This window comes from Haliaeetus leucocephalus, unplaced genomic scaffold, assembly GCF_000737465.1.
Source record: "Haliaeetus leucocephalus isolate CR32 unplaced genomic scaffold, Haliaeetus_leucocephalus-4.0 Scaffold153, whole genome shotgun sequence".
Lineage (NCBI taxonomy): Eukaryota > Metazoa > Chordata > Aves > Accipitriformes > Accipitridae > Haliaeetus > Haliaeetus leucocephalus.
Genome location: NW_010972589.1, coordinates 71,129 through 96,043, shown reverse-complemented (window position 1 = coordinate 96,043; position 24,915 = coordinate 71,129). Strand labels below are relative to the sequence as shown.

The window sequence follows — 24,915 nt, the reverse complement described above, 5'->3', positions numbered from 1 at the left end:
CTTTATTTGAAAGTATTTTCTTTTTTTCCTATATTCTCATTTTCCTCCTCCTGTCCCTACCTTCCGCTGGACTGCTCTTCACTGCATGCTTGAATAGCTCACGTGGTTCTGCCTAGAGTTTTTATAGGGATTTGAAGTCTCACTATTATCAGGCAAAAGGTGCAGCTGAGGCATTGGCACAGATATTCTTATGTGCCAGCTGGTTGGAAGGCTGAGTCTTAGAGTGGTGGGGAGGCTGTGGATAAGATACGATTTAGGAGACTGAAAAGAAGTCTTTGAGTGATGCCAGAAAATCAAACACTGCAAAGACTTAACTACATATATTGACATAATTGGCACATATTTTGAATTTGCAGTGCTATTTCTGGTTGCAGAGTATCCCTGTGCAGAGAAAGAAATGCTAGTGTAGCTTCTTCCAAAGAATGCGTTTCTACTGCCTGATTAGCTGATACCAGTGCCTCCTAAAAACACTGGCAAAATCTAGTAGGTTGTTAGCAGAGAACAGTAATATTTTTGACAGCTTCTGTCATAATGCTTCTGGAAACACTTGTTTTCTAAGCTGGCTATCCTGCAGATGTCAGCAACCAGATGTACAAATCCACCTGCTTGCTTGGAAATCTGCCACCAAGTTTTCAATTTGTGTTTTTTGTTGTTGTTTGTTTGTTTGTTTGTTTTTTGTAATGAAGCTTCAAGTTGCTAGTGCTTTCTCAACTTTGTCTTTTCCTTGCCTTTGGTTCCTGGTGCATGGGACCAGATCTTGCCTTTTGTTTCTGAATTGAGATAGCAGATTATAGGGCAGAGAGATAAATTAGTCCACCTTTAGTACAGTACTCATTCAGGCTTCAGCTTTGTGCACTACTCAGGCGAACTTGCAGTGCTTCCTGACAGTTTTTTAACGTTTACAAGCCAATGAATGTACTATTTGATTGAGCTATTCAAACCTCCTGTCGAATTGGTCAGTGTTGGCAGCTTACTTCATGTTGTCCTCTGTCATTCTGCACAATTCATGCTCACACTGTATGTGTCCAGTTCCTTTCTTGCTAGACTCTCTTCCTCCTGTGACACCAATCTGTGTGAAAAGCATGGCTGAGCTGATGCCTTTGCCGTTGTGACTGCCATATTTAATTTTCCATCCATTTTGAGTTGTTAGTATTAATGCTTTGTTGATGGTGGCAATCTTTGTCATATTCAGGTGACCTTGTCCATACAGTCTATACTTTCCTGTGGAAACCAAAAAGTCTCAGGTGGCAACTAGTCACCAAGTGGTATTTTACCTTTAAAGTATTAGGATACTGCCTACCTTAAAAAAAATGCAAAACAAAAAGCTCATACTAACTGCTAATGAAATGGTGTTTTAAGTCTATACACAGAAAGCTTTTAACGGTTTGGTATGCTAGTAGGTCCTTATTATCTTGGGCTGAGAGACAAGCTTTTGTGAAAGAATTGTTAAAAAATACGGTATATGTTACATTGCTGAATACCATCTATCAAAAAAAAAAGTAGTTTGTGCATTAGAGTAATTTAAGTCAAAATTGCACTCCTTTCAATTGTATGGGAACTGTCTTCTTACAAAGAGTCAGCATCTCATAATTCATAAATATATGTTGGTAGCCTTTTTTTCCCCAGAGTTAGTCACTCTTAATAGGAATGTCATCTATTTGTTACAGTGCTCTCTAATGCTGATAGTCTTTGGGTTTGTTCCCTCCCCTCAACCTCAGTTACTTGGACAAGTCTGCCTCTGTTTCTAACTTGTATGGGTTCCTTCAAATGCTTTTCAGAAAGTTGGCTGTTGAGCACTTAATGTTAAGTCTAGTGGTGAAGCTTTGAAAGGGCAACTGCAAAGAGAATCTTATTTACTGAAAGCTGTTGTGTGTGCTGGTGGGGCCAGCACACCATTTGGTTGGTTAAAGTAGAAATTGATATCATGCTTCTATGAAAGAAGTAGCAGCTAAAAAGTCCTATTTAAGTAGTTACAGCAGGATGTATTTTTTCAGAGTGCTGAGTGCAACTTCTGAGTGTTGCCTTCACTGAAGGGCAGAAGAGATTTCGAAGCATTCTGTGCTGGGGATTTTTGAGTACATGTGTTCATGAGTATTTTGGACTGCTTAAGTAAACCTGAACAGGAAGTGAGGTTGCGAGGTGCAGCTAGCAGTGTATTATTTGGCCAGGGAATGAGGCTTCTCCCATATTCTCTTAATGTTGCTATATGACTTACTAAGAAAGTCCAAGAAGTATAAACTTTGAAAGTCATTAATCTAAATTTTTTTATTATGTTTATTTACAAAAAAATCAAGTGCTAACTAAACTGCATAGAATTGAGGAAAGTATAGTGAGTTATGTTATGATAACCAAAGGCACGGTACTCTTAAGTACCCCCCCCCCCCCAAAAAAAAAAGGCAAAACCCAACAAACCCCAAACCTAACCAAACCACCACACAGCAAAACCAACACTTCTTGCAAAGGGAGTACTTAGCTAAGCTAATGAGAAAGAGGACACTGACGGAACATGGTAAGGATGTAAGAGAAAGGCGTATAGAGTCTGAAGTAGAAGGGAAAAGGCTTAGCACAGTACCACAAGTCAGCAAACTGGGGAGAAGTCGGTCCAACCAGAAGAAATACCGAGGTTGCGTCAGCGTGGCTGTGCCAGATAGATGTGATGTCCTGTTGTCATATACTTGGAGCTCAGCAGATGAAGGGCTGTGATCTGTAGGGGTCTACTGGTGTGGTGCTGGGGCCAAGTCCTGTGAAGCAAACAGCTGACAGACCTTCACTCCCCTATTTAGTCATGTCCCTCCATATCTGCAATTCCATATCCTTCCTTCTGCTGCTGCTTCTGCCTGCTAGAAGCAGCTCCAGCAGCCTCCTCTTTGCAGGTTTTCCTTCAAGGCTGCCTGGATTTAAGCATCTGTGTAGCCTGGGCTGGGGGGGGACTGCTTGTCTGTACAACCCTGGGACTAGAGGAATGGTGTGGGGAGGGGGAGGGAGCAGCCTGCAGAGTGTTGATCTTGTCAGCTCGAAGAGACTGGGACAGGGTGGTTCTGCTGCAACCACTTCTGACTTGTGTGCAGTTAGCAGAAGTTCTTGTTACCAGCATCTTTCCTATTTTAAGTCAAGTGTGGATGCAAGATGCAGCTACCTTTCCCAGCCCATTGCAGGAGGAGTTCCTGTCAACCTTCTTGTGTTTGTTTTGTGTTTTTGCAGGTTGTGGGCTGCTCATTGCAGAAAGATACAGCTGAAAAAGGGTTAGCATCTTTCCATTCAATTTATGTCCTGAACTTTTAAGATCCTACTATTGCTTTTTTGGTTTTGTTTTTTGGGGTTTTGGATTTTTTTAATGTTAGGCCCTTATATACATTCTATGGGGAGCTAGAGATGATAGGGGGAATAAAAAGAAAAAAGTAAGCTCTCATTACAGATATTGTAGGGACAAAAGCCTACTGTTTGGTTTGTGTAACTGGAAGAGCTCTGTATAATTCAATAAAAAGGAAAGGAGGCTGAATTTACAATCCTTTCAGTATGGCCTCATTGAAGTACAGATAAAAATGGTATTAACAGGAGCTGCAGTAAAAAGCGGCATTTTTAAAAACAGCTTATTTTAGAAATAGTTATCTGAAAATTTGTTGAGAGTGGTTGGGACTTCTAGCAACATAAATAATTGATCAGTTTGTCTTTCTCTCTCCTTTTTTATTGCTGATTGCAAACCCAACACAAGCTCAGGAGTATTAACAGCAAATGTAATTTGTACAGCACCAAATTCTCCTAGCTGCTCTATAGGTAAAGCTCTAGACTTGTCCCCGATAGTCCCTCCTTGCCTGTAAGATGTTAGCGTTGTCTGTATTGGAAAATTGACTTGGGAAAGCACAGTGGTATAATGACCAGGCATTATTTTGCCAGTGTATCTGTTTGAAGGTTGACTGTTGTTCCAGAGTAAAAATTACTTTGGGTATTTGAGCAAATTTACTTTGCTGATTAATAAAGGTGTTACTCTAGAACATGTTCACACAGGAAATTATACCATTGTAGTTTCGTTCTTCAGTTTTCCACAGTAAACAGTTTCAGCTCTGAATACTTGAAGCAGCTGAGTAATGGGAAGAATGAAGTGCCCTAGGAAGCAGGCAACTAATGGTGACAAACACCTAACTGATGTTACAGTTCTGGTTTGGTGTCTTATTTTTTTTAACCCCACTCATCGTAGGTTTGGGTTTTTTGGTTCATTTTGGGGGTTTTCTTAGTTAAATGACTAAAGGGAATTTCTGCTTTAAAGAGTGAAGGGAACTGCATATTGTTTGTTTGCACCTTTCAACTTTACAAAATCTTGCTATTTTTATTCAGATGGGTCATCGAATCATGTTTACAACTATCAGCCATGTGATCATCCACGTCAGCCTTGTGATAGCTCATGCCCATGTGTAATTGCTCAAAACTTCTGTGAGAAGTTTTGTCAGTGCAGCTCAGAATGTAAGTAAAACATTTAAAAGCTATCTATAAATGTCTTTCACTGTCCCAACATTTAACTCTGTACTAGCAGTCTGTCTGTACTGCAGACAGTGTTTGCAGGAGCAGCAAATTGTGTTAAATGGTGTGAGAAGGGAGCATATATTCAGTTTAATTTGGACCTCTTAATTAGCCATTGAAGTCAGAAACAGTCTTCAGAACTAAAATTGAAGAAGGCTAAAGTAAAATCAGGGAAGGAAAGAATTTACAGTACTTTGAATGTCCTATACAGATAGCAGTTGCTATTTTTTTAATGTTCTAATATGCTATAATCTGCACAGTCTTAATTTTACAATGTACTTTTTTCATACCTGCCCTTTTTGTTTTCCATATATTCCTTTGTAGGCCAAAACAGGTTTCCTGGATGTCGTTGTAAAGCACAGTGCAACACTAAGCAGTGTCCATGTTACCTAGCTGTACGGGAATGTGATCCTGACCTGTGTTTAACATGTGGAGCGGCTGACCACTGGGACAGCAAAAATGTGTCTTGCAAGAACTGCAGCATTCAGAGAGGATCCAAAAAAGTATGTAGTTATACAACTACATGCTTATTGCCTTGGTTTTGAGGTGTTTTTATATTTTCATGCTAGGGAATGGAATTTCTTTACCTTCATGCTGTCAAACAAGAAAAGAAAAACAAAAAAAACAAAAAGGGAGGTAGCTGTCACTTATGTTACCTTGCTTATGTGCTGCAGTTAAGTTCAGTGTATATTTCATCATGTACCAATTAGTCAGTGTTTTCTGTGTAACACTGCAGTAGAATATCTCCTTTTCCCCATTCAGGCTTCACTTGTAATTTGCAAATATGCTGCTGTTTTAAAATGCTGGCTTGTCAGTCTTTCTCTAGTTCAGCATAAGGAAGTTTTGCTCATAGATAGATACTGGCTGTTTCTTCAGTTGTTGATTCTAAAGCACAAACTTGTATACAGTCTACTGAAGATATCTCGAAAGCCCATTCAGCTCTGTTAAATAAATAAACCAAGGTTTATTTCTGCTCCAGAACATCTCACAAACTAGCTCAGTAGAATACTGAGCTAATCAGTAGTAGGCTCCTGTGTACAGACCTTTCTAGTTTGAAGTCCTTAGTGTATATGGTTTTATGTAACACCCTCATTTCAAGGTTAAATTAAAATTTTTATTGGCTTTCAAGTACTTCACATGGCTTTTCTTTCACATATTTTCTGATCACATTCTTTCACTCTTTTCTGATCCACAAGCTGTAATTTTAGTGTGCATGTGATAATTATAAGAATTTGTATTTGTCTTCTCTCCTGGAGTCCCAGCATACATTTCACTGAGTAATACAATACAAAACAAAACACAAAACCCCAACAATAAAACAAAAAAACCAAATCCAAGCCAGGGATGTCTAAACTTTTTGGTTTTTCTCTCCCACAGCACTTGCTGTTGGCACCTTCAGATGTGGCAGGCTGGGGAATTTTCATCAAAGATCCTGTACAGAAGAATGAATTCATCTCTGAGTACTGTGGTGAGGTAAGGATGGAGAACACTGGTTATGTATGAGATTAATTGGTGAAGTTATGTGTTTGGCTAGAGACCAAGAGACTGTCTCTAACTTGGTATCATGTTTGGACAGAGAGATGTGATTGACTAAGTATACAGGTACTGCTGTCAGAGGCTCCAAACCCAGGAGGCTAGATGATTGAAATGTCACAAAAAATTAGACATAGGCCTTTGTGAGAATGAGAGGCTGAATGTAGTTTTTATCTTAAATGTAATTTCAATTCAGATGTGCCTGGAATTTTGTGCAGAATTGTTTAGTATAGTGCTAATATTCTATAGTAATAAAACCCTGAATCAGGTATGCAGTCTTGATTTTTGAGTTGAGAAGCAATACTTGCTTTCCTTCTGCTCTGAAAAAACTTATTTATGCTAAGAGCAAACCATGGTTGTTTGGTAAACGCAGAATGCTTGCTGAAAGCAGTACTTTGTTTGGGAATATTTTCAGTCCCAGAGAATAAAAAAACCTCACCTTCCTTTCAGAATGTCTGGGGTTTTTGACCTTCAGCTGATATGGTTAAAAAAGGGAAAAGGTGGTCACTTTTACAAGTACTATTTCTTTCAGATTATTTCTCAGGATGAGGCAGACAGAAGAGGAAAAGTATATGACAAATACATGTGCAGCTTTCTGTTTAACTTGAATAATGGTATGTATGTATTAGTCACAACCCTTGCAGCATAAATAAAACATGTATGCTCACCACTTTGTTAAGCCCTGTTCTTTTGCAGGCAGCAGGTAACATTGAGAAATTTGTTCTTCTGCACATCTTTTCCTAGCAATGTGTGGATTCCTAATATTGATATCCAGTGCTTTTTTTTTTTTTAAATGTTAGTCAACTAGATAGTAGTGATGGAGCCCATTACACAAGCCAACTATACAAGATGAGTTGAGTAGGAGTAGAATTTCATGGAGTAACATTATGTGAAAGCATTAAGTGAAGCAGCCTAAAGAATTTAAAAGGCTTGTTAGGTATTGTGTGAAAGAGTTTTGCTGTGACTTAAATTAGCAGTAAGTTACGATGGTAATTTTGTGTCGGGGGGGGAACCACATGCATGTGGCTACTGCCACTTGAAGAGAAAATAACAGACTGTACTGTGTCAAGTGAGAAATACTAGAAAATATTTGAAAGGAGGAGAAAAAAAGCTGCTTTATATCAATGTTGACTTAGCATTTATGGAGCTTGTCCTTGTGGAATAAAGGCAGAGAAGCTTCAAATGAGAAATTAAGGTAGTGCCACTGTGGTAGGAGACTAACTGAAAGCACAGTGTGGGGCAGCAGAAATATTTTGAGTCTTGCAGAATAATAAAGCTATCATAGGATGAAGTGCCAGCTCTTCCATCTGGGAAGCTGAGAAGTTACTTTTCCCAGCTGATAAAATCCAAGCACACTAGGTATTAAACACAAAAATTTGTTTGTAGGCAACTTATCTATTATTTGTGGGTTTTATTTTATTTCACCCCTAGATTTTGTGGTTGATGCAACACGCAAGGGCAACAAAATTAGATTTGCAAACCATTCAGTAAATCCCAACTGCTATGCAAAAGGTAAGTTTTAAATTTACTTGCTTTTAGCAATGTATGAAGTATTGTGGGATACTCATTTAGAATACACATTTTATCAGTATTTGTATTAACACAAGTTTATATTTCTTTTACACAGTTATGATGGTTAATGGCGATCACAGAATAGGAATATTTGCTAAAAGAGCCATTCAGACTGGTGAAGAACTGTTCTTTGACTACAGGTTGGTAGATGGATTTTGTAATTTCTTCCTATCAGACTGCACTAGCTTTCAGTATTTCTGCCTAGCTCATAATTACTGTGCCTGCCTCCTTATAGCCTCAGGTCTCAGCAACTGAGCAGCAGTCCCCTTGCACTTTTTTAAAGCCAGACACCGTAGTAAGACTGACTTGAGCAGAGCAGCAGGTTAAGAGCCTTGCAAACTTGGAACAGCAGCTTGTATAGGGAAAAGCGTAGTGACAATTGGAGACAGACCTGCACAACTTTTCCAGGCAGACCGGCATATTAAACTTTATCTGTTGGGGTTCCCTAGGTACCGGTACAAGTTGTTTCTCCCATCGTTCAGAAATGGGCAAGAAGTATTCTTGTGTTATTACAGAGAAGTGCTTCCTAAGACTGTGTTCATACTTCCCTCTAAAATCATCTCGCTTGAAAATGAAGCTGTCCAGTGACAAGACTATTAAGTCAACTGTAAGAAATGCAATTGCTTTCTACTAGCCAAACTTAACTTTAGCATTGTGAGATTCAAGGCAAAAAAATGTGGAATTATAGCATTTTGTTTCCTCTTGGTCAAAGTCCTCTAAAAGCAGCTTCTTGAGTGGTCAGTATTGTTCTGCATCTGCAAATTCACACAAGGAATAAAGGCCCCAGCTGGTGAGGAAACTATGGGAAATTTTAAGTATGAGAGTATTCCAGGCTATGGTGCTGTCAGAGCAATGAAGCTGAAATGTTCAGTGGTACTGGTTTTTATTTTTGGTTTTATTTTTTTTATTTCAGATATAGCCAAGCTGATGCCCTTAAGTATGTGGGCATTGAAAGAGAAATGGAAATCCCTTGACACCAGCTACCTCTTCTTTTAAACAGCTGCCTTATCTTCAGGAATTTCTAGTACTGTGGGCAATTTTAGAAAAATGAAAATGATGCAATTTGAAATTCTGTATTTGCAAAGTACTGTAACAGTAATTTATAGTAACAAATTTAAAAAAAAACACAACTTTTTATTGCCTTCTCACCAGCTGCAAAGTGTTTTGTACCTATGAACTTTTGCAATAATGTGGTGTGGTACATTTTTCAACCTTGAATAAAGGATACTTGAACTTCTTCATTTTTACTGGAATTGAGTTGGAATTTTGTGTTGGCCAGTTGAGGAAGCAATGTGAATACTTACTTTCAACTTCTGAGCATAGACAACTCCATGCTTGTCTACTTCTGTTGCTATTACTTCAGGTCCTATTTAAGACTAATGTGAAGATAACAGTGTAGGAGACAGCCCCCAAGCTGACTGTGGAACTTTGGCATCTAGCACCTCAGTAAGAGAGTCATGGTCTTGCAGTTCTCATCTACCCTTGGCATGAAGCTACACTCACATTCTCTGAAGTGAGGGTTGCAGTTTAGAAACTCCTATCAACTGCACTTAATTTTTAAAAAGTATTTCTCTACTCTTGCTAAGTCTCATCCATCCTTAGTCTTAACACAGGGTCTGTCCATTAGCAGCAGATGCATTGAACAGGAGGGGAAAAGGGTCCCCCCCAAAAAAAACCCCATAACAGCTGTGATTTCTGGAACAAAACCTACTTTAAAGACAAATCTGTGGTACAAGGTCTGTGTCTATCTGTGTATTACCTTAATGGCAACTCAGCTGCCTAAGCAGGTGCCATGAATCTTTTCACTCATTTCCATACTGAGTGAACAAACACTGATGAGGAGAGAGGTGTGATAAGGGAACCAGCAGTGGTACTCCAGCCCTCAACTGTGGCTTTACTCTGAAGCAACAAACTGAATAATGAATGCAAAAGTAACTACACATACATTTCTCTTCTGCATCTCTTGTTTATCTGTAAGCAACCACTATTTTGCTTATTGGTACAGTATACAGTTAGTATCTCTTACTACAAATTTTTTATATATGTTTTTATCCAAAAGTGTTTAGATTGCAGCTAGTTGTTTGGGTCCTGCACAGGGCTACCACATGTTTATTTCCAATTTGCCAGCTGAGTGTGAACTCTGCAGCCTACTTGCAAAACTGATTTCAAGAAATCTTGTCACTAATGACCATGTATACTTTCTGCACTGAGGAAGCTCCAACTTGCTGGCCTTGTTCAGCAAGACCCAAAGGAGCAGTGCCTGTTTCCACACTCTCACATACAGCACTCAGCTGCCAGATGCCACCTTGCTCTGTGGTGGCCTAAGTAAGAACTACCCCTCATCTTACTCATGGGGGGGAAGTCCAAAAGTAAAAATTTACTTTCTCCCTGCTTAGGTAAAGCACGGCTCTTGTCTGAAGCTGGATCAACAGCAGATGCGTTTTAAAAATAGAACTCTGCAAGAGACAACAGCATACAGTACAAAAAGCAATGCTGCTTTAACCAGCAATGGGTTAAAGCTAGCTTTGAGCAGGTTATTTCTGGCCTTCTGCCTATGAACATCATTGAGCCTGCTTCTGTCACTGTACCACTCGTATCCTGCTACAAAATCTACTCATACTGAACTTACTTTCTGCAAGCAGCGTTTACAAAAACAAAACACAAAACAGCTTCTTAAAAAAAACCAGAAAGCCAGCACAGAAATCAGCACAAGCCCTATTCTTCCAAATTTCAAAAAGCAATTTGAAAATTGAACAACACGATGCTTCTGTTACCCATGCTGGCAGTCTTTAGTGCAATTAAAGTTCTTTCAGAATAGCAACAGCAAGCATGCAAAATCTCAAGTGGGGATGAGACTTTTCCCCCATTTTCTCAACCAGTTTGGAGCACATTTAATACTGCTCCATAATTTTTTTTTTTTAAACCCAGACATTTTTGTAGGGCAGAGCTCAATTGTAACCATGAAAAATTAGTTTCCTTCAGAGAAAAACAGTATCAACACAAAACCTGCCTCCTTTTTCTTCATGCCAGAACAAACACCAAACAAATCAAATTCTAAGGGGGAAAAAGGGTTTGGCTGCAGCAGTTGTTAGGTTCTTTTCACCATCAAGAACAGAAAATATAAATTACCAAAACTGAGACCTGTGAGGATGGTAGTGTTTTGCTTGTAACATGGAAAGCTAATACTTATTTCACATGTATACAATGAATGCAAAACATGCTGAGCAGAATGAAGCCTGGTCAATCAATATATGTGTAGTAACACTCAAAAATATTTTAATTTCCAGCAGAAGTTGCATTTAATGGGAATTAATTAATCTTTAGGAACACAGTCAATTTTCTGTTCTAGTCAAAGAAATGGGCAGCCTCAACCTTAATTATTCAGGGCAGCATTTAGGCAAGTGGGATGCATTTTATAGCACACTGAAGTATTAAAACCAGCTCCAATTTCAGATGACCAAGTATTGCCATATATATATATTTAAGTATTTTCGGTTCTGCATATCTTCTGAAATCATCACAACTTTCTCTTCTTTCCAAAGCGCAGACATCTCCTCTTAAAAAAGAAATAACATGCACCTTTGATGAAAGATGACAATTAATTTCTTCAGAGAACAAAATGTGCTTAAATTACCAGAAAACAGGGAAAAGGAGGAAAAGCAAAACGAATTTCTATAACTTTCATAACCATTGTACCTTTTATTTACATTTAGAAAGATAAGTCATGAAACTTAAAACAATAAAACCAAATGCAACTTGTACAGAAATCTTTTAATTTTTTTTTATTTATCACACATTAAAAAATGAAACACACTATACAAATGGTTTTTCATAGCAGATTACACATGGGTCCATTCAGACTCGCTCTCAAAGTGCTGCCAACATTTGTAAGTGCTGCCTGTGATGGCAGCTGTTTATCATATAGCCAATGTATTGATTTAAATGCAGTAGCATGCAACCCTTAAAGGAGAAGGGTTTGATTCCTTTCTGTTCTTAAATTAGGTTAAATGGCATTGGTGTCCATATTTACATACTTGAAATGTATCAATCCTGAGCAGTTCTGATGTAAATCTGAGACTGGCTGATGGGAGTCCTGGTCTCAGTTTTTAAAAAGGGAGGTCCAAATGGCAGCAGGGTGGCTGCTATGAAGTTCCGTTGCTTTCATTCTTTCCATCACATACCTATTTGCTGAGTGTCACACAGTCAAGTAATTGCTAATAAAAATGTTAAGCCAAGTAACTGTAGGTGTCCTTCTCGCCATCTACACGTTCCAAGTATTCTTTCTCAATCAGAATGTCGATGCATTTCTGCAGGAGAAACAAACATAAGCAGTGGGACACTGGCAGAAAAGCCCACTCTGTGGTTGCTACAAACTTTGAACTATTTTGGCCACCGAGTTTCAGGCCCAGTAGAGGATGGGAGTAGGCAAAGGGCACAAACCATGGCAATTAGCTCTCCTGTTTCGGACCACATCCAAGTAGAGGACTGACTTACTAATCCACTAAACTGAATTACGCTTACTTGATGCCATTCCAGGGTAGTGACTGGGAGATCAACTGATCATCAGTATGCTAAGCAACTTCATAGTAAGAGAGCAAATAAAGAGTTAAACCAAGATGCAGAGTGCTTACTGTAATGTTACTAAAGATAGCAGTTGCAGTAACTAGCTGCCTGTTTCATGACTTAACTGGGTGCATCTCTTTCAGCACTAGTGGCAGTTTATGCAACTGCTCTCCACTGCCTGTTTTTTGCCCCATCTATCCCCTTGGTTGTGGATGTAAAAACTATTGGTGGGACCACTAAACAAACTGATGAGGAAACCATAACTAAATACAGTGCTCCCCCCCCGCCCCCCAAACATTTTTATTCTAGAAGAGATCAGGAAACTGTTCTATTGAGCTGGCCCACAAGCAGGAGTACTCTCACAACTGGGAAAGCAGAAACAAGAGGGAAGCCTGGAGCAAAGGCTGCTGTAAGCTGGCACTGATGTGAAAAAGATGCAATCAAGTTACTATTTTACCACTGCCAACAATACAAAACGTGCACATTACCATAAGAGAAATACAGTATTTCTGGTTGAAGTATTTCCTACTTATTTACAATTCCAAAAATCTCTCCTTACCCATCCCATTTCCTTAGCTTCTCTTTTTAATTCAGAAGCATCTATTTTGTCTATATATGTGCTCCTCACCTCCTGGAATACAGGTTCAGAGATGTGGTTCTCACGTACCTTAATTACTGGAACTCGTGGCTTGAACCTTGAGGACAGCTGTGTTAACACTTCTCCAAGTAGTTGCTGGTGTTTTAGAACCTTCCTCATTTTCATGATTCTCACAATAGCAGCCTGCACAGCAAAGTCGGAAAGGTGTGCTTAGGAGCAAACTACCTGTCCTTCTGGATAAAGCCATTTTCCTTCCCTAGCAGATCACGTCTGCTACTCACACAGACTTTAAGAACTTAGATTCTACATAGAATACAGTCATCAGAAGTAGCTTTGACACATGAATTTTAAAAACTATTCTCCTATGGTCAGTCATAACAGTAGTACCAACTGGTACCAAGAGCAACATGAAACTACTTATATAACAGAAAGCCTTCTTTATATATTTAACCTTACTGTGACACTCTTAGTAGTACATTTGTATTTCTTTCCCCTCCCTTTTGCTTCTCAAGTGGATTCCAAATGAACTAGTAGAAAAATGCTGTTAAGCTCATACTACCCAGGTATTACCAGTTTTCACCCGGGACGGAGGTCTGGTGAGTGTGTGCATCCATGGAACCCAAACACTCATCAGCATAATGTCAGAACAAATGTTAAGTGTCCAATCATGCCTTTCTATGTTTTCTACTACAGACCCCAATCGCCTTTAAGAGTACTATAAATACATTTTTAGCTCCAACACAGTGCACTGCAATGGCATGTTGGCTTTTAATAAAAATTAAGAAAACCCCACAGTAAGCTTCGTTAAAGGATTACAAAGCTGTAATTCTAAGTTCATAGCATGGCAGCATTCTGCAATGTAAGTCACCTGAATCAGTAGTTTCCTATCTTCCTCTATGTTTTTGTGTGTAGTTTCTTGCTCCTGCTTCTGTTCAGTCTTCATTGGCACATTGATGTTTACCCTTAATTTTTTGCTGTAAAGAAAAACAGAGGTTAATAAAACAATTAGCCTATTTAAAAAACAATCAATCAAACAAAAAAACCCCACCACAAACAAAACCCAACTTCAAAATAAAGTAACTGTGGTGGTGTCGCTTTTACAACAAAAGGGGACTTTGGCACTTCTGAAAATTTTAGGCAATCTTATTCAAGTTTAAAAAAATAAATAAAACCCAAAAAACCACAACCAACCAAAATACCTTTTTAGTGATTGTTTATAACTTACTGAATCCAACCTAGTGCTCTGTTAGGTCAAATTAGCACTGTACAATCACACTGTATTTGAAACATTTCTATGTTTAGGAACAAGCTTCCAGTCAGTGAATGGGACAAAGAAAGTCAGTGGAAATAGAATCGCCTTTCTAATTTACAGATTGGAATCTGACCATAATGTGGAGAAATCCATTTGTTCTGTAAAACTGAATTCTGCCTTTCTTTCACATGCTGCCCAGTGCCCACGGTTGCGCTAGGGCAAGACCACAACCACACGTGACTGCTCTCAAGACAAGGTGCTGGGTCACAAGTGGGGAATGAGCCTCAGCACGGGGGCACCAGGGAGCGCCAGGCAGCGCTCTGCCTCTTGGCTGCAGTGGGGAGGGGATCTGTTACTTAGTTTAGCATAGTCCTGTGCATCATACATTGGGAACTACTGAGCCACGCACTGCAGCAACGCTGTGCTCTTTCCATCACTGCATTAACGTAACTGACCATGAATTCTCAAACCTTTAATTATTGCTCAAGGAGGGAAAAAAGCAGATAAAGAATAACGTACAAGGAAAGGTTTTATAATGTTTCTTTCACTTGAGATCTTATCTTCCGAAGTACTGAACTCCACTGAATTTATGTGTGTGTATGGCTATGCTCAGGTAAGCATGATAAAAAGTCACCACAGTACTGCGAACAGCTTAAAATATACAAACGCTTCAGCGTTTGTTTTTGAAGATAACACTGGTTAAAGTATGTAATAAAAACTACTAAAAATTGTGTTTATTAAGTTTTCAAATCACTGTACACTCTGAAGTTCTAAAATGACCCTGCTGATCTTCTCATGTTATCTCTAGTGGATGAACATTTAAAACTTTGACCTTTGCTGGTCACTGTACACTACTGTAACATTATAATGTATTTTGCTGAGTGCATGCAAGTCATGCACCTCAGTAAAAAACAGCACAATTTCTTACCAGAAATAAATTATACAAGAATCAAAGAACAAAAAGGACATACAAAAATACGTCCAGGCCTTGAGAGACTTTATGATAAAGTCAGATAGCTGAAATCTTACCCACCGCCCTTACTAGCCAACCCTCTCCTTTAAAGCTAGTACACCTTGGATCTATATTTGAATTGGCACTTGAACCCTGGAGCTTTCATCCCAGGTATATTAGGTTTTACCCAAATTTTGAAAGCAGAGAAGGAAGATGCTACCCATTATACACAAGTGATTTACACTGCCGAAGTTTTTCCTTACTTTTTATAACCAAGATACAGTTTTATTAAGGTATCTGGTTTTAACTCAACCTCATCAACATTTGCATTTTCATCTTCCAAAACCTGCAAGAAATAAAAAAAAATAAACAAATAAATAAATATGAATACATTTTGCTGAATGTTAAACAGGTCATAAAGAAGCAAGATTACTTACAAGCAATTTTGATTTCAACAGTATCTGTAGAACTTGTGCCAAGATATCCTACAAAATTACAGAAAATATTACCAGCACAGACAGACACCACCTTTCTCTAACTTAAAATACTTCAACAAGAATACACGTAAGAACTAATGAGTGCAGAACACTACAAAATGAGTGGGAAAAAAAGCAGTAAAAACTTGGTACACAGAAGTAAAATGTAATAAGGCCCTTTTTGTGCGTTAGGACATATTCCCCATGCGGCCAGTCAAATAGCATCTATAATAAATGGCAACCCCATAAGACTTCTGGGTTTGCTGTAAACCATCATCAGCAGTAACTCTGTAGGTATGCATTTCTAAAAGTAAAGGACACAGATGCCAAATAAACTGTGGGCCATAAAGTCTACTTGGAAAGAAAAGGAGGGAACCTTTTCCACAAAACAGAATGAACCAATGAAACTGCAGATTTTACTGTGTTCATGTATATAAGCCTTGAGATGTAAAGAAGAACGGATCTGCAGATCAATCATTTAGGGAAAACACTGTTTTTCCTAGAATGTTGTCTTTCAATATTAAAAATGTATGTAGTGAAACACTGAAAACTTACTACCAGAGCTCAGCAGGAAGCTAGACAATTCACTCTAGTCATAAACAGGAGTATATACACCAAGATTCATCAGAAGACTAGGCAGTTACAATTACAGGAAAGTAAACCAGGAAAGGAAGTTGACCAAGAATAGAACACATCTGTCTCCTTCAGGACAGACTGACTCTGGCTTCAAGCACATCTAATTCCAATTTCTTACGATAGCAGGAAGAGCCCTGAAGACCAAAAGACTTGTTCACAAGAGTGTGGTAAAATGTGCAAAGTCACTACCATTTTTATTTGAGTACTGTCTGTCAACTGCTGCACGGTATAGGCATCTTCTGTGTTGTACTGCAGTAAAATCGCCATCTGGAATGTGGATGCCTAACAGATCCAAAAAAAGAGAATGAAGGGGAAAGGGGGGGAAATCAGAGAGAGAGAATGAACAAACATACTTTTTGAATTCGAACAGCCTGAAACTCACCAGTTGAATACATATACTGGAACATTTGGACAACAGACAACAGCCAACTAGTGCTAACCACTACACAATACAGAAAAATCTGATTTTACTTATACAACCAGAACTCTACCTCCATCATTATCTAAACATAAACCCTAAGATTATGATCATTTAACTAGCTGCAGACACTTCATCAAATCTTCTGTTATGTTGTCAAAGCCTTATCTTTCTACTTGCTAAAATAATAATTATTATTTAAAATAATTTTAAATTATTTTCCTCTGTCAATCCCTGACTCTTACCCATTTAATCTTCATTAAAACATACACAGAATACTAAATTCATCCTCACAACCCTCCTAACTCCAGCAGAATAATGAAACCAAATTTATAAAGAAGGCAGCTATCAGTGGCTTATTCATGTCTATCACCACAGGATTAACATATGTTGATGACAAGTTCAAAGTCTGAGATTATCTTGTGTCTTCTCACTGTTGCGAACTCCCCTCCTCTGTCTACTTTTTGAGAGAAAGCAGACAGGAAAGTATAAGAAGCATCAGATCATATGCAAAGAGGTTGCAGTTGTCTCACACAACCCAGTTCAACACCTGCTTAAGCCACAAGTAATGTATTCCCTTTCCTAAGTTAATTTTCTTTTAAACACAGATCTTAAGAATCAGTAAATAAATCAAACATATAACAAAGGTTCTATTAACCACAACACCAACAACTATCTGGGGAGGGCTAAGATTTATGTTCATTTCAGTAATGCACAGATCTGTAGCCATCAGGTCTTGCATCTGTGCTTTGCTTTATTTAAAGATGGCAGCATTCTTCACAGGAATAAAGCTAATGAATGCATGTGAGCATTGTAAATAGTAGCTAAACATGTATGTGTGTATACATATGAATGTACATCCCCTCACCCCAATTAAAGAATTGAATGATTTAAAATACTTAATTGTGATACATCATTACATACTGTTAACGAATATTTCGATATACAAATAAAATACAGCTCAATTCACTGCATTATCTATTAAAAATAGTTTGTGTGGGCACAGATATTCACATGAACTCCACTACTGCAACATCTACACACTTAATGCATTTATCTGCACAATGGTCCTTTAAAGTAAAGCAAAGCAATTATCTCCAAATGAGCAGTAAAGAGGCTGAGCAGCTCATCCAGATAACATAAGAGCAGTGGAGCAGAGCTTGAATCCATGTCTTTCAAATGATTAGCTGCACCCAGTCCTCTAAACGCAATCATCACCAAGCACTTCTATTGGCATGATGTTATCCTTACCTGTAACGTGTATCTATTTTTGAAGCAGTTGGTAACCAATTCCCCTTTGGACAGCTGATACAACCATGTTAATTTTCTTCCACTATGACGACTGGCATAAAATGCAGTAAATCTCTGATAGCTCCGTTCTAACTGTATAAAAACAACAACAACAAATAAATAAAGAGTATTATTTACCTTCATTTAGTAGAACATGGTCTGGAACCAACAAAGGAGAATCAAATCTGATCACCCTCGACTGCCATGTTGTCTGAATAAGACAAACAGAAATCTAAAGTATTGAAATTCTTCAGACTGGATGAAAATTTCCCTTTGTTATGTGTTTCCCCTTTAAAGTGTCATTAACAATACAGACCTAAACAAGCATTTAAGTTTCATTCTTCCTTTTATGATACACTAAGCAAGGCTAGAAAGGCGATTTCTTTTAACCACCTTCATCCTCCAGGTAACAGCAGTTAAACTTATTTCTGATGTTAAGTATTCATGTCTCGTCTATTCTGGATAAGCACTCAACAGAAACCTAATGATTATAATAGCTAAAGATTTTACCGGACAGAGCCAAAGCAATGGCAAGAAAAAGTTTCTTAAATGAAAGTATACACAGAAAAATACGCTAACAAAGATTTGCTTCAGTTATTGTTGAATGTTTTGAAGAAAGATTCATTAACCAGGGTCTTTCCACAGGAGAAAGTTACATATTTCACACAGTTCCCTCCTACTACCTTACTCACTTAATCTTGTTCCAAATATCCTCCAGCCAAATAGGCAAACACCAGAGACACGTCCAGTCCTCTCTGACACACAACAAAACAGGAGGAGACACCAGCCTTGTAAAACGAATTTCTCACGTGATCATTCCATGTTCAGATGAACCAAGTGCAAAGCGCCTCACCTCAGATGGCAGAGCAAACGTGCAGGACTGCTGGAACGGCCACGACCCAGAACTCAGCACCTGGATGCTGAAATCCACTGGAAGAGAGGTGAAGAGGCTGAGCTGCATTATCCCCCTTGCTCCCACCCCCTCTTCGAAGATGGAGTTCCAGTTCTAACACAAACAAGAAACGGTTCTACCTTTTGCTCAAACTAACATGGTGAAAAATCATTAATCAATATATGTTTTTTTTAATTGGACCATAAACCAAAGGAATTCAAGTAAGATGTTGCTGCAGTTGGAAAGCTTTAGATTTACTGTGACAGTCACTCAATTTTCTCTTATTTCTAGAAGTTATTACCCTGTTTCTATCCCCACAACAGATTTATCTTTTAACACGCAAGTGTAAAAGTCATAAGCATTCATTTTTATGTGTAACTAAAACTCATCACTCCACAGCGCACAACTGCAAGAATAAACATTTCACATTTATACTTGTGAGGCATCTTGGGCAAGTCAGAATAATACAAAAACTAAGTAAAATTTAAGCCTGACAACACACAACTCTAAATGTAATCCAACAAGTAATTATAAATTCTTTAAAGAATTTGTTTCAACATGCTTCAGTGAAAAAAATATTTCTTTATGAAAAAGTGATAGGACTGTCTAACAACCTAAAACACAAGATCCTTTTTTCCTTAATACTTTCACGCAAGTATGAACTTAAGCCATGTTGTGCTCAAAATCAAAACTGTTTAAAGAAAAACATCTTTCCAATCAAAAAAAAAGAAAAAAAGACAGAATTCAACTTAATGTAATTACATACCTACATATGAGTTGCAAAATCAGGAGGAGGCTACCCATAACAGAAGATATAAAGTGCTATTAGAAAACAAAGTATAGACCTAAAAGACTAAATTAAAAATCCTATCTATCTTGGTCAAAACAATACTAACTAATTTCTGGAGATACGATGTTTAAATCGAATACTTCCCTCATATAGTTAGCTCTGTAGAAATAAGAGGAAGCTAAACTACTCAACAGTAACTTAGGTAAATGTATTACTTACAATCTAATGGTTCTGAATTGGTCAGGTGCTTTTTAAATTGCTCATTCAAGTCCTTGCTTACACCAATATCTTGGAACATCCGCTGCAGCTTGGAGGTATACTCAAAACCACAAGCTTGCTGTATTTTAAAAGCACAGATATGTCAGCAAGACATTTTTGACATTGGAGAATGAGAACAAAGTATCGAGGCCTATTTTCTTAAAAGATGATGTACAAAGTTCAGTATTTCCCTTACTCAAAGTACTGATCCCAACTAGACATGCTCTTTAACTGTCATCAAAAACTGAAGAAAATTTTGTTTAAAAATGAAGCAAAACACACAATGAAAGAGACTATTAAAAGAGTACTGGATCTTATTTTGCTTGACCCTGAATGAACAAGGGTTAATGAAATTAAGCAACTTTTCAGCAGGCATTCCCTTGGATAATTATATCCATGTCACTCATTTGGATAAGAATAATTACGCTTAACTCCATCAGACAAACATGCACTACAAGCTCCTAGGACTTCATCAGACAGACATGCACTACAAGTTTCTAGGAGGTTAAAAAAAAAAAAAAAGGGGGGGGGGGGGGGAAAACCCAGGTTGTGTATTTTTCTATTGTACATAAAATAACAAAATGAAAGGACATACATCAGTGCTTTCCAAGGCAGCCTGAAGACCTGCAATATGGTAGATCATAGGACAGTCATGGAATACTCACTTTTAGTTTAGAGATCATGCTTGCCTCAGCATCATCACTAGCACTGTTCTGATGTACAAGTCTTTTTGCCAGCATTTTAGCATAGAATTTTTGAAACACATCTTTATCCTCAATGTACTTGAAGACGACCATCTGGAAAAGGCAAGATAATTTGCAAGGAAAAAAAAATTAAGCATTTGTCTTGAAAAAGCTGTAGCAGTAGCTACTTCATTTGCACTTAAATTTTTAAGGGCAGGCTTATTTGGTTTGGGTTTTTTTGGTGGGGGCAGGGAAATGGTGCTGTTTGTTTCAAATGTGGATACTATTTTAAACACATTAACTGTATATTCCACATGTACAGCCTTATATATGAATAAATATGTAGTGCATATATGTAATTATATAAAAATACATTATAGAAGTTATATATATGTCTATATAAAAATGAAATAAAAGCTTAAATTCCATTTAGCCGCTTTAAATCTGCTGTAAAGGGCTTTCTTTTTTTTTTTTAATAAAAAAAGAAATACAACCAACAAGCCACACAGAGATGAAGATTATTACTGACAAGCTGAAATATGAACTAATGAAATCAAACATACAAAATAAAAGGTTTTCTCTCATCTGACTTGTGTGATAATTGAGTATTACTATCTTGTCAAAGCTTACACAGAAGAGAACTGTATTTCTAGAAATCTTACCACTTGATTGAGTGTATCTTCCAATTCTGCTTCTTCTGGATTCTTTGAGCTGCAATTAAAGTAGTGCATTTTTAATAAGTCCCCAAACCACTGAATTAAAACAACATATGGATGTATATGGAAATTTCATAAATAAAGGAACACAGATTGAGTAGTTTTGGGATCAAAGACTCTTTAGAGAGGAAACAGTGTAATGAAATGAACACTTCTCTTCACTACTCCACACGTAACCAATTCTGAAGTAAGCGATTTTTAAACAACAGGCTGAAGCCCTGGACCATGAATTGCTCCGGACTTCCTGCTAGCCTGATACTTCTCAGGATTTATGGGCTTAAACATGGATCTCTCTCTTCCAGCCTTTTTTCTGCTGCTAAATGCTATCTTAGTACAGTGAAAAGAAAACAGCTCAGAGAGCTGGGTCTTGACTGGGTGAGAGCTCAGGTGGCACCACATTGTTTTCCTCCATATCATGCTTGTCCATCAGGCATACACCAAATCTACCGTTCAGAAAGCTAGTATTTATAAAGGAGAAAATAAATCCTTTGCTGAAGGAAGGAGGAGATGGGGAAGGGAAAAGCAAGCAAGTTCTTCTGGTTTTGGGTTGTTTGGTGGTGGATTTTTTCCTCCCCCAAAACAGCTAGAAAAGCTGCTAGTGACAAAACTGACACCAATCCAGCATGAACTGAACTGATACCAACTCAATATATGAGCTGCTGAATCATTTGAAGCCAAATACCTTAATTAAATTATGAGCCACAAGAAGTTAGAAAGCAGTTTTTGTCTTCCTCAATTTCTGCCCAGATGGAATATAGATATAGAGAAAACAACAAGAGGAAAGCATGAGTTTTAATGGAAAAAAGGAATGTGCATCTCTTTACAACATACAACACAACTCAATTTTTTTGGGGGAAAAAACAAAACCAAAAACAAACTAAAAAAACCCTTCTGTTTTATTAAAAAAAAATAGAACTTAGTTTCCTATAAGGAAAGAAAGATCTTAGATCTTTTATTATTTGCCCCCTCATCTTTAAAAAGGAAAAGTAAACTCCACATAATCTTTAGGAACGGTCCTATTGAAATTTTTGTATTCAGAATTTGGTATAATTAATTTTTCTTGAAACATTAAAGTTCTGTTTCTGAAGATACTATATAAAACTTCATATGCTAGAACCTTTTAAAACAAAAGCCAACCCGAAAGAATAATTTGTCTTTGAAGACGTACCTTTTCTTTAGTAAAGAGTCACAGTATCGTGCCAGTAGCTCTGGGGATTTACTGGATGATTGAGCCATTTTTGTCACTGCATTATTATTTATAAATCGACCACAAGCCTATAAATCACAAAAGACAGTGAAATTTTGGGAGACAAAACAATGAATAGAAAAAAACCAACAAAAACATTCGTATACTGCTACATATACTTACTTTGTCTAGTGCAGCCACAAAGCCAGCATCATTGTTGAATGCAGACATGACTAAAGCATTATATTTCTTATGGACATCCAACACTGTCTGTACATACATTTTTGGATCCTGCAATAAAGACAGATTGTTTTTTGCAACCCACTAACTTCCTGCTTTCTATTTCCTCCAAAATGGAGCTACTCACTGGCCTAAGCAAATTTTTATGGGGAAAGTCTGTATTAGAAATATTTTAAAGGTAAAACGGTATCCAGACTAGTTTAGGTCCTATGTCCAGGACTGACTTACATTAGCACAAGCTTTCATTTACAGCAACCAGAGTGCAGAGTGTATTATGTTATACAGTACAAAAGAAAACTTACTCAGCCATTACAATAATTTCCAAGGACATGTTCAAAGACATAAACTTAATTCGAATCAGACCTAAGAGAGCTGGACAATCATAAAATGGCAGTTGCTATAGAAGAAACTCTTGAAATAAATATCTTTAGTAAGAACGTAACACGTGTATCCCCAATAGGTACAACTTAGTACAGAGACCTCAGTCATTGTTGACAGTTCTTAAAAATTATCAGTTCAACACCCAGTGACAGTCAAAAGCCAATAAACAGACTGAGTCCTACGTGCAATTTCTGATCCCTGCATCTCAATAAAGATGGAGTCAGAGTAGGAACAGTGAAGGGCAACTAAACCACCAGGCAGCCACAGCAGCCACTGAACAACAGACTAAAAAGGCCAGAAGTCTTCAATTGGGACATCAGAAGTTTTAAAGGGCCTATGAACAAGGTTTACAAAATCAGGAGTATGACAGAAAAGATGAGCAATCACCAAAAGCCACATTTATAACTATGGGGCAGTTGATGACAGTGATAGGAAACAAGTTTAAGACAGATGAAGTAAAGAACATCTTTACAGATAAGGTAGTGGAATTCTGGAACTTGCTGCCACAGGAGGTTGTTGGAAGCAGGTAATATCAGCAGAGGTTCAAGAACAGATTAGACAAAGTCATGGACAACAGGTCCATAAATAAAAGGACTAGGCATGGAGGTACTCCTGTAACATTCCTATTGTAAGAGTTCTGGATGCTGGCAACAAACAGCAAAAGACGGGCAGGGTTGCATCAGGATCCTGAAAAACATTTCCTGTTGCCACTGAAGACATACAGAGACTACATGGACCACCGATCTAATACCATGCTTGAGATAAAGAACTGAGATTGACAACCTTCCAGACAAGAAATTTAAGTGGACTTGAAGGACATTCAGAAAGGCATCTACTGATTACAAGGACTCAAAAAAAGAAAAAACAAACCAAAACCAAAGGCACAAAAAGCAGTAATCTTCTGACTGAAGAGCAGTCTCGTTAATATAGTTAATGGAGTTTACAGCACAACTCATTCTGCAGTAAAAATCTAAAATAGGTCAGATGAGTCAAGCTGGTATGACTATTTCTCTCTACTGACTACAGAGAAACTGAGAAGCATTTGCGGAGCTGATTACCTGTTTAGACACAGTACAGATAAATGAAGTTAGGCAGAATCAATCCTACCTAAGTGTGACAGAGGGCTAACAAGGCAATGGTGAATAGTGATACAGTGGTGTGATGGACGTTGGAAGAAGAGGCAAGATGGTTCCCAAGGGACACAGCCAGAGGTACTGTTATGAAAACAAAGAACGAACATATGGGAAAAGAAAAGGAACAAAAGAGGAAGACAAAGAAACAACAAAAAGTGTCATCATCAGGAAGAGTCTTGTGAACAGTTGGGAGTCAAAAGAACTAATACATACAAATCTCAGGCTTCCCCTCTCTCAAAGATGAACTAATTCCTGAAGAAAGCTTTCATTTTTCTGGGAAATTTTTCAAGGCCTAAGTACAAAGAAACTCAAGAGAGATACCAGTCGGGGGAGCCCATCTCATTTCAAAATCTAAGCTGATGTCTACAAATGAAGCTGAAGATTTCTATACGATCAACGCTGCTAAAAAGCTACACACTTAAAACTATGGAGATAAACAACAGACACTACACACATGTAAAACATTTTAATCTGTGTGAAAAACTACAGTTTTTACTGTTCTCCATGCAGTCATTACAGATTATGGCTTCAATGATTACTAGTATGAACCCATTTCAAGAATATCCGAGACCAATAACAAGTTACAATGAATTCTGTCAAAAACCAAAGTTAAACCCCATTTTAAAGAAAATTTACCAGAATCTATATTCTATCCTAATTTTGCTGTGTGGAATGTTTTGTTCTTTTTTTTTTTTTTGCTAGAAAATATCATATTGGCTATAGATAAAAAGGTTAGCAAAGGATTTAAACAACTTCATGTTGCCGAGATTAAACCCTAATCAATACAAAATTAAGTCTGAAATTACAATTATGGGATACAAATCAAGAAAA

At 37.7% G+C, this 24,915-nt stretch overlaps 2 protein-coding genes across 8 annotated transcripts in view; one reads left to right on the top strand and one right to left on the bottom strand.

Moving 5' to 3' along the window:
• EZH2 (enhancer of zeste 2 polycomb repressive complex 2 subunit) overlaps positions 1-8,873 on the top strand; it is a 34,071-nt gene extending 25,198 nt beyond the window's left edge. For all 5 annotated transcript variants that reach the window (XM_010562020.1, XM_010562019.1, XM_010562018.1 and 2 more), the window contains exons 13-20: positions 3,202-3,242; positions 4,333-4,458; positions 4,840-5,018; positions 5,893-5,988; positions 6,581-6,662; positions 7,480-7,560; positions 7,676-7,760; positions 8,534-8,873. In XM_010562020.1, coding sequence (XP_010560322.1) covers positions 3,202-3,242; positions 4,333-4,458; positions 4,840-5,018; positions 5,893-5,988; positions 6,581-6,662; positions 7,480-7,560; positions 7,676-7,760; positions 8,534-8,594 — 751 coding nt within the window. In that variant the 3' untranslated portion in view covers positions 8,595-8,873. The remainder of the gene's footprint in view (positions 1-3,201; positions 3,243-4,332; positions 4,459-4,839; positions 5,019-5,892; positions 5,989-6,580; positions 6,663-7,479; positions 7,561-7,675; positions 7,761-8,533) is intronic.
• Positions 8,874-11,295: 2,422 nt separating this feature from the next.
• Positions 11,296-24,915, bottom strand: part of CUL1 (cullin 1) — a 53,273-nt gene continuing 39,653 nt past the window's right edge. For 2 of the 3 annotated variants that reach the window (XM_010562014.1, XM_010562013.1), the window contains exons 10-22: positions 22,514-22,621; positions 22,313-22,419; positions 21,091-21,139; positions 20,411-20,542; positions 19,707-19,824; positions 18,659-18,735; positions 17,767-17,898; positions 16,287-16,379; positions 15,423-15,470; positions 15,249-15,331; positions 13,650-13,755; positions 12,851-12,964; positions 11,296-11,927 (exon numbers count right to left, since the gene is read on the bottom strand). In XM_010562014.1, the coding sequence (XP_010560316.1) occupies positions 11,847-11,927; positions 12,851-12,964; positions 13,650-13,755; positions 15,249-15,331; positions 15,423-15,470; positions 16,287-16,379; positions 17,767-17,898; positions 18,659-18,735; positions 19,707-19,824; positions 20,411-20,542; positions 21,091-21,139; positions 22,313-22,419; positions 22,514-22,621 (1,248 nt within the window). In that variant the 3' untranslated portion in view covers positions 11,296-11,846. The remainder of the gene's footprint in view (positions 11,928-12,850; positions 12,965-13,649; positions 13,756-15,248; positions 15,332-15,422; positions 15,471-16,286; positions 16,380-17,766; positions 17,899-18,658; positions 18,736-19,706; positions 19,825-20,410; positions 20,543-21,090; positions 21,140-22,312; positions 22,420-22,513; positions 22,622-24,915) is intronic. The other variant, XM_010562015.1, reaches the window with a different exon arrangement.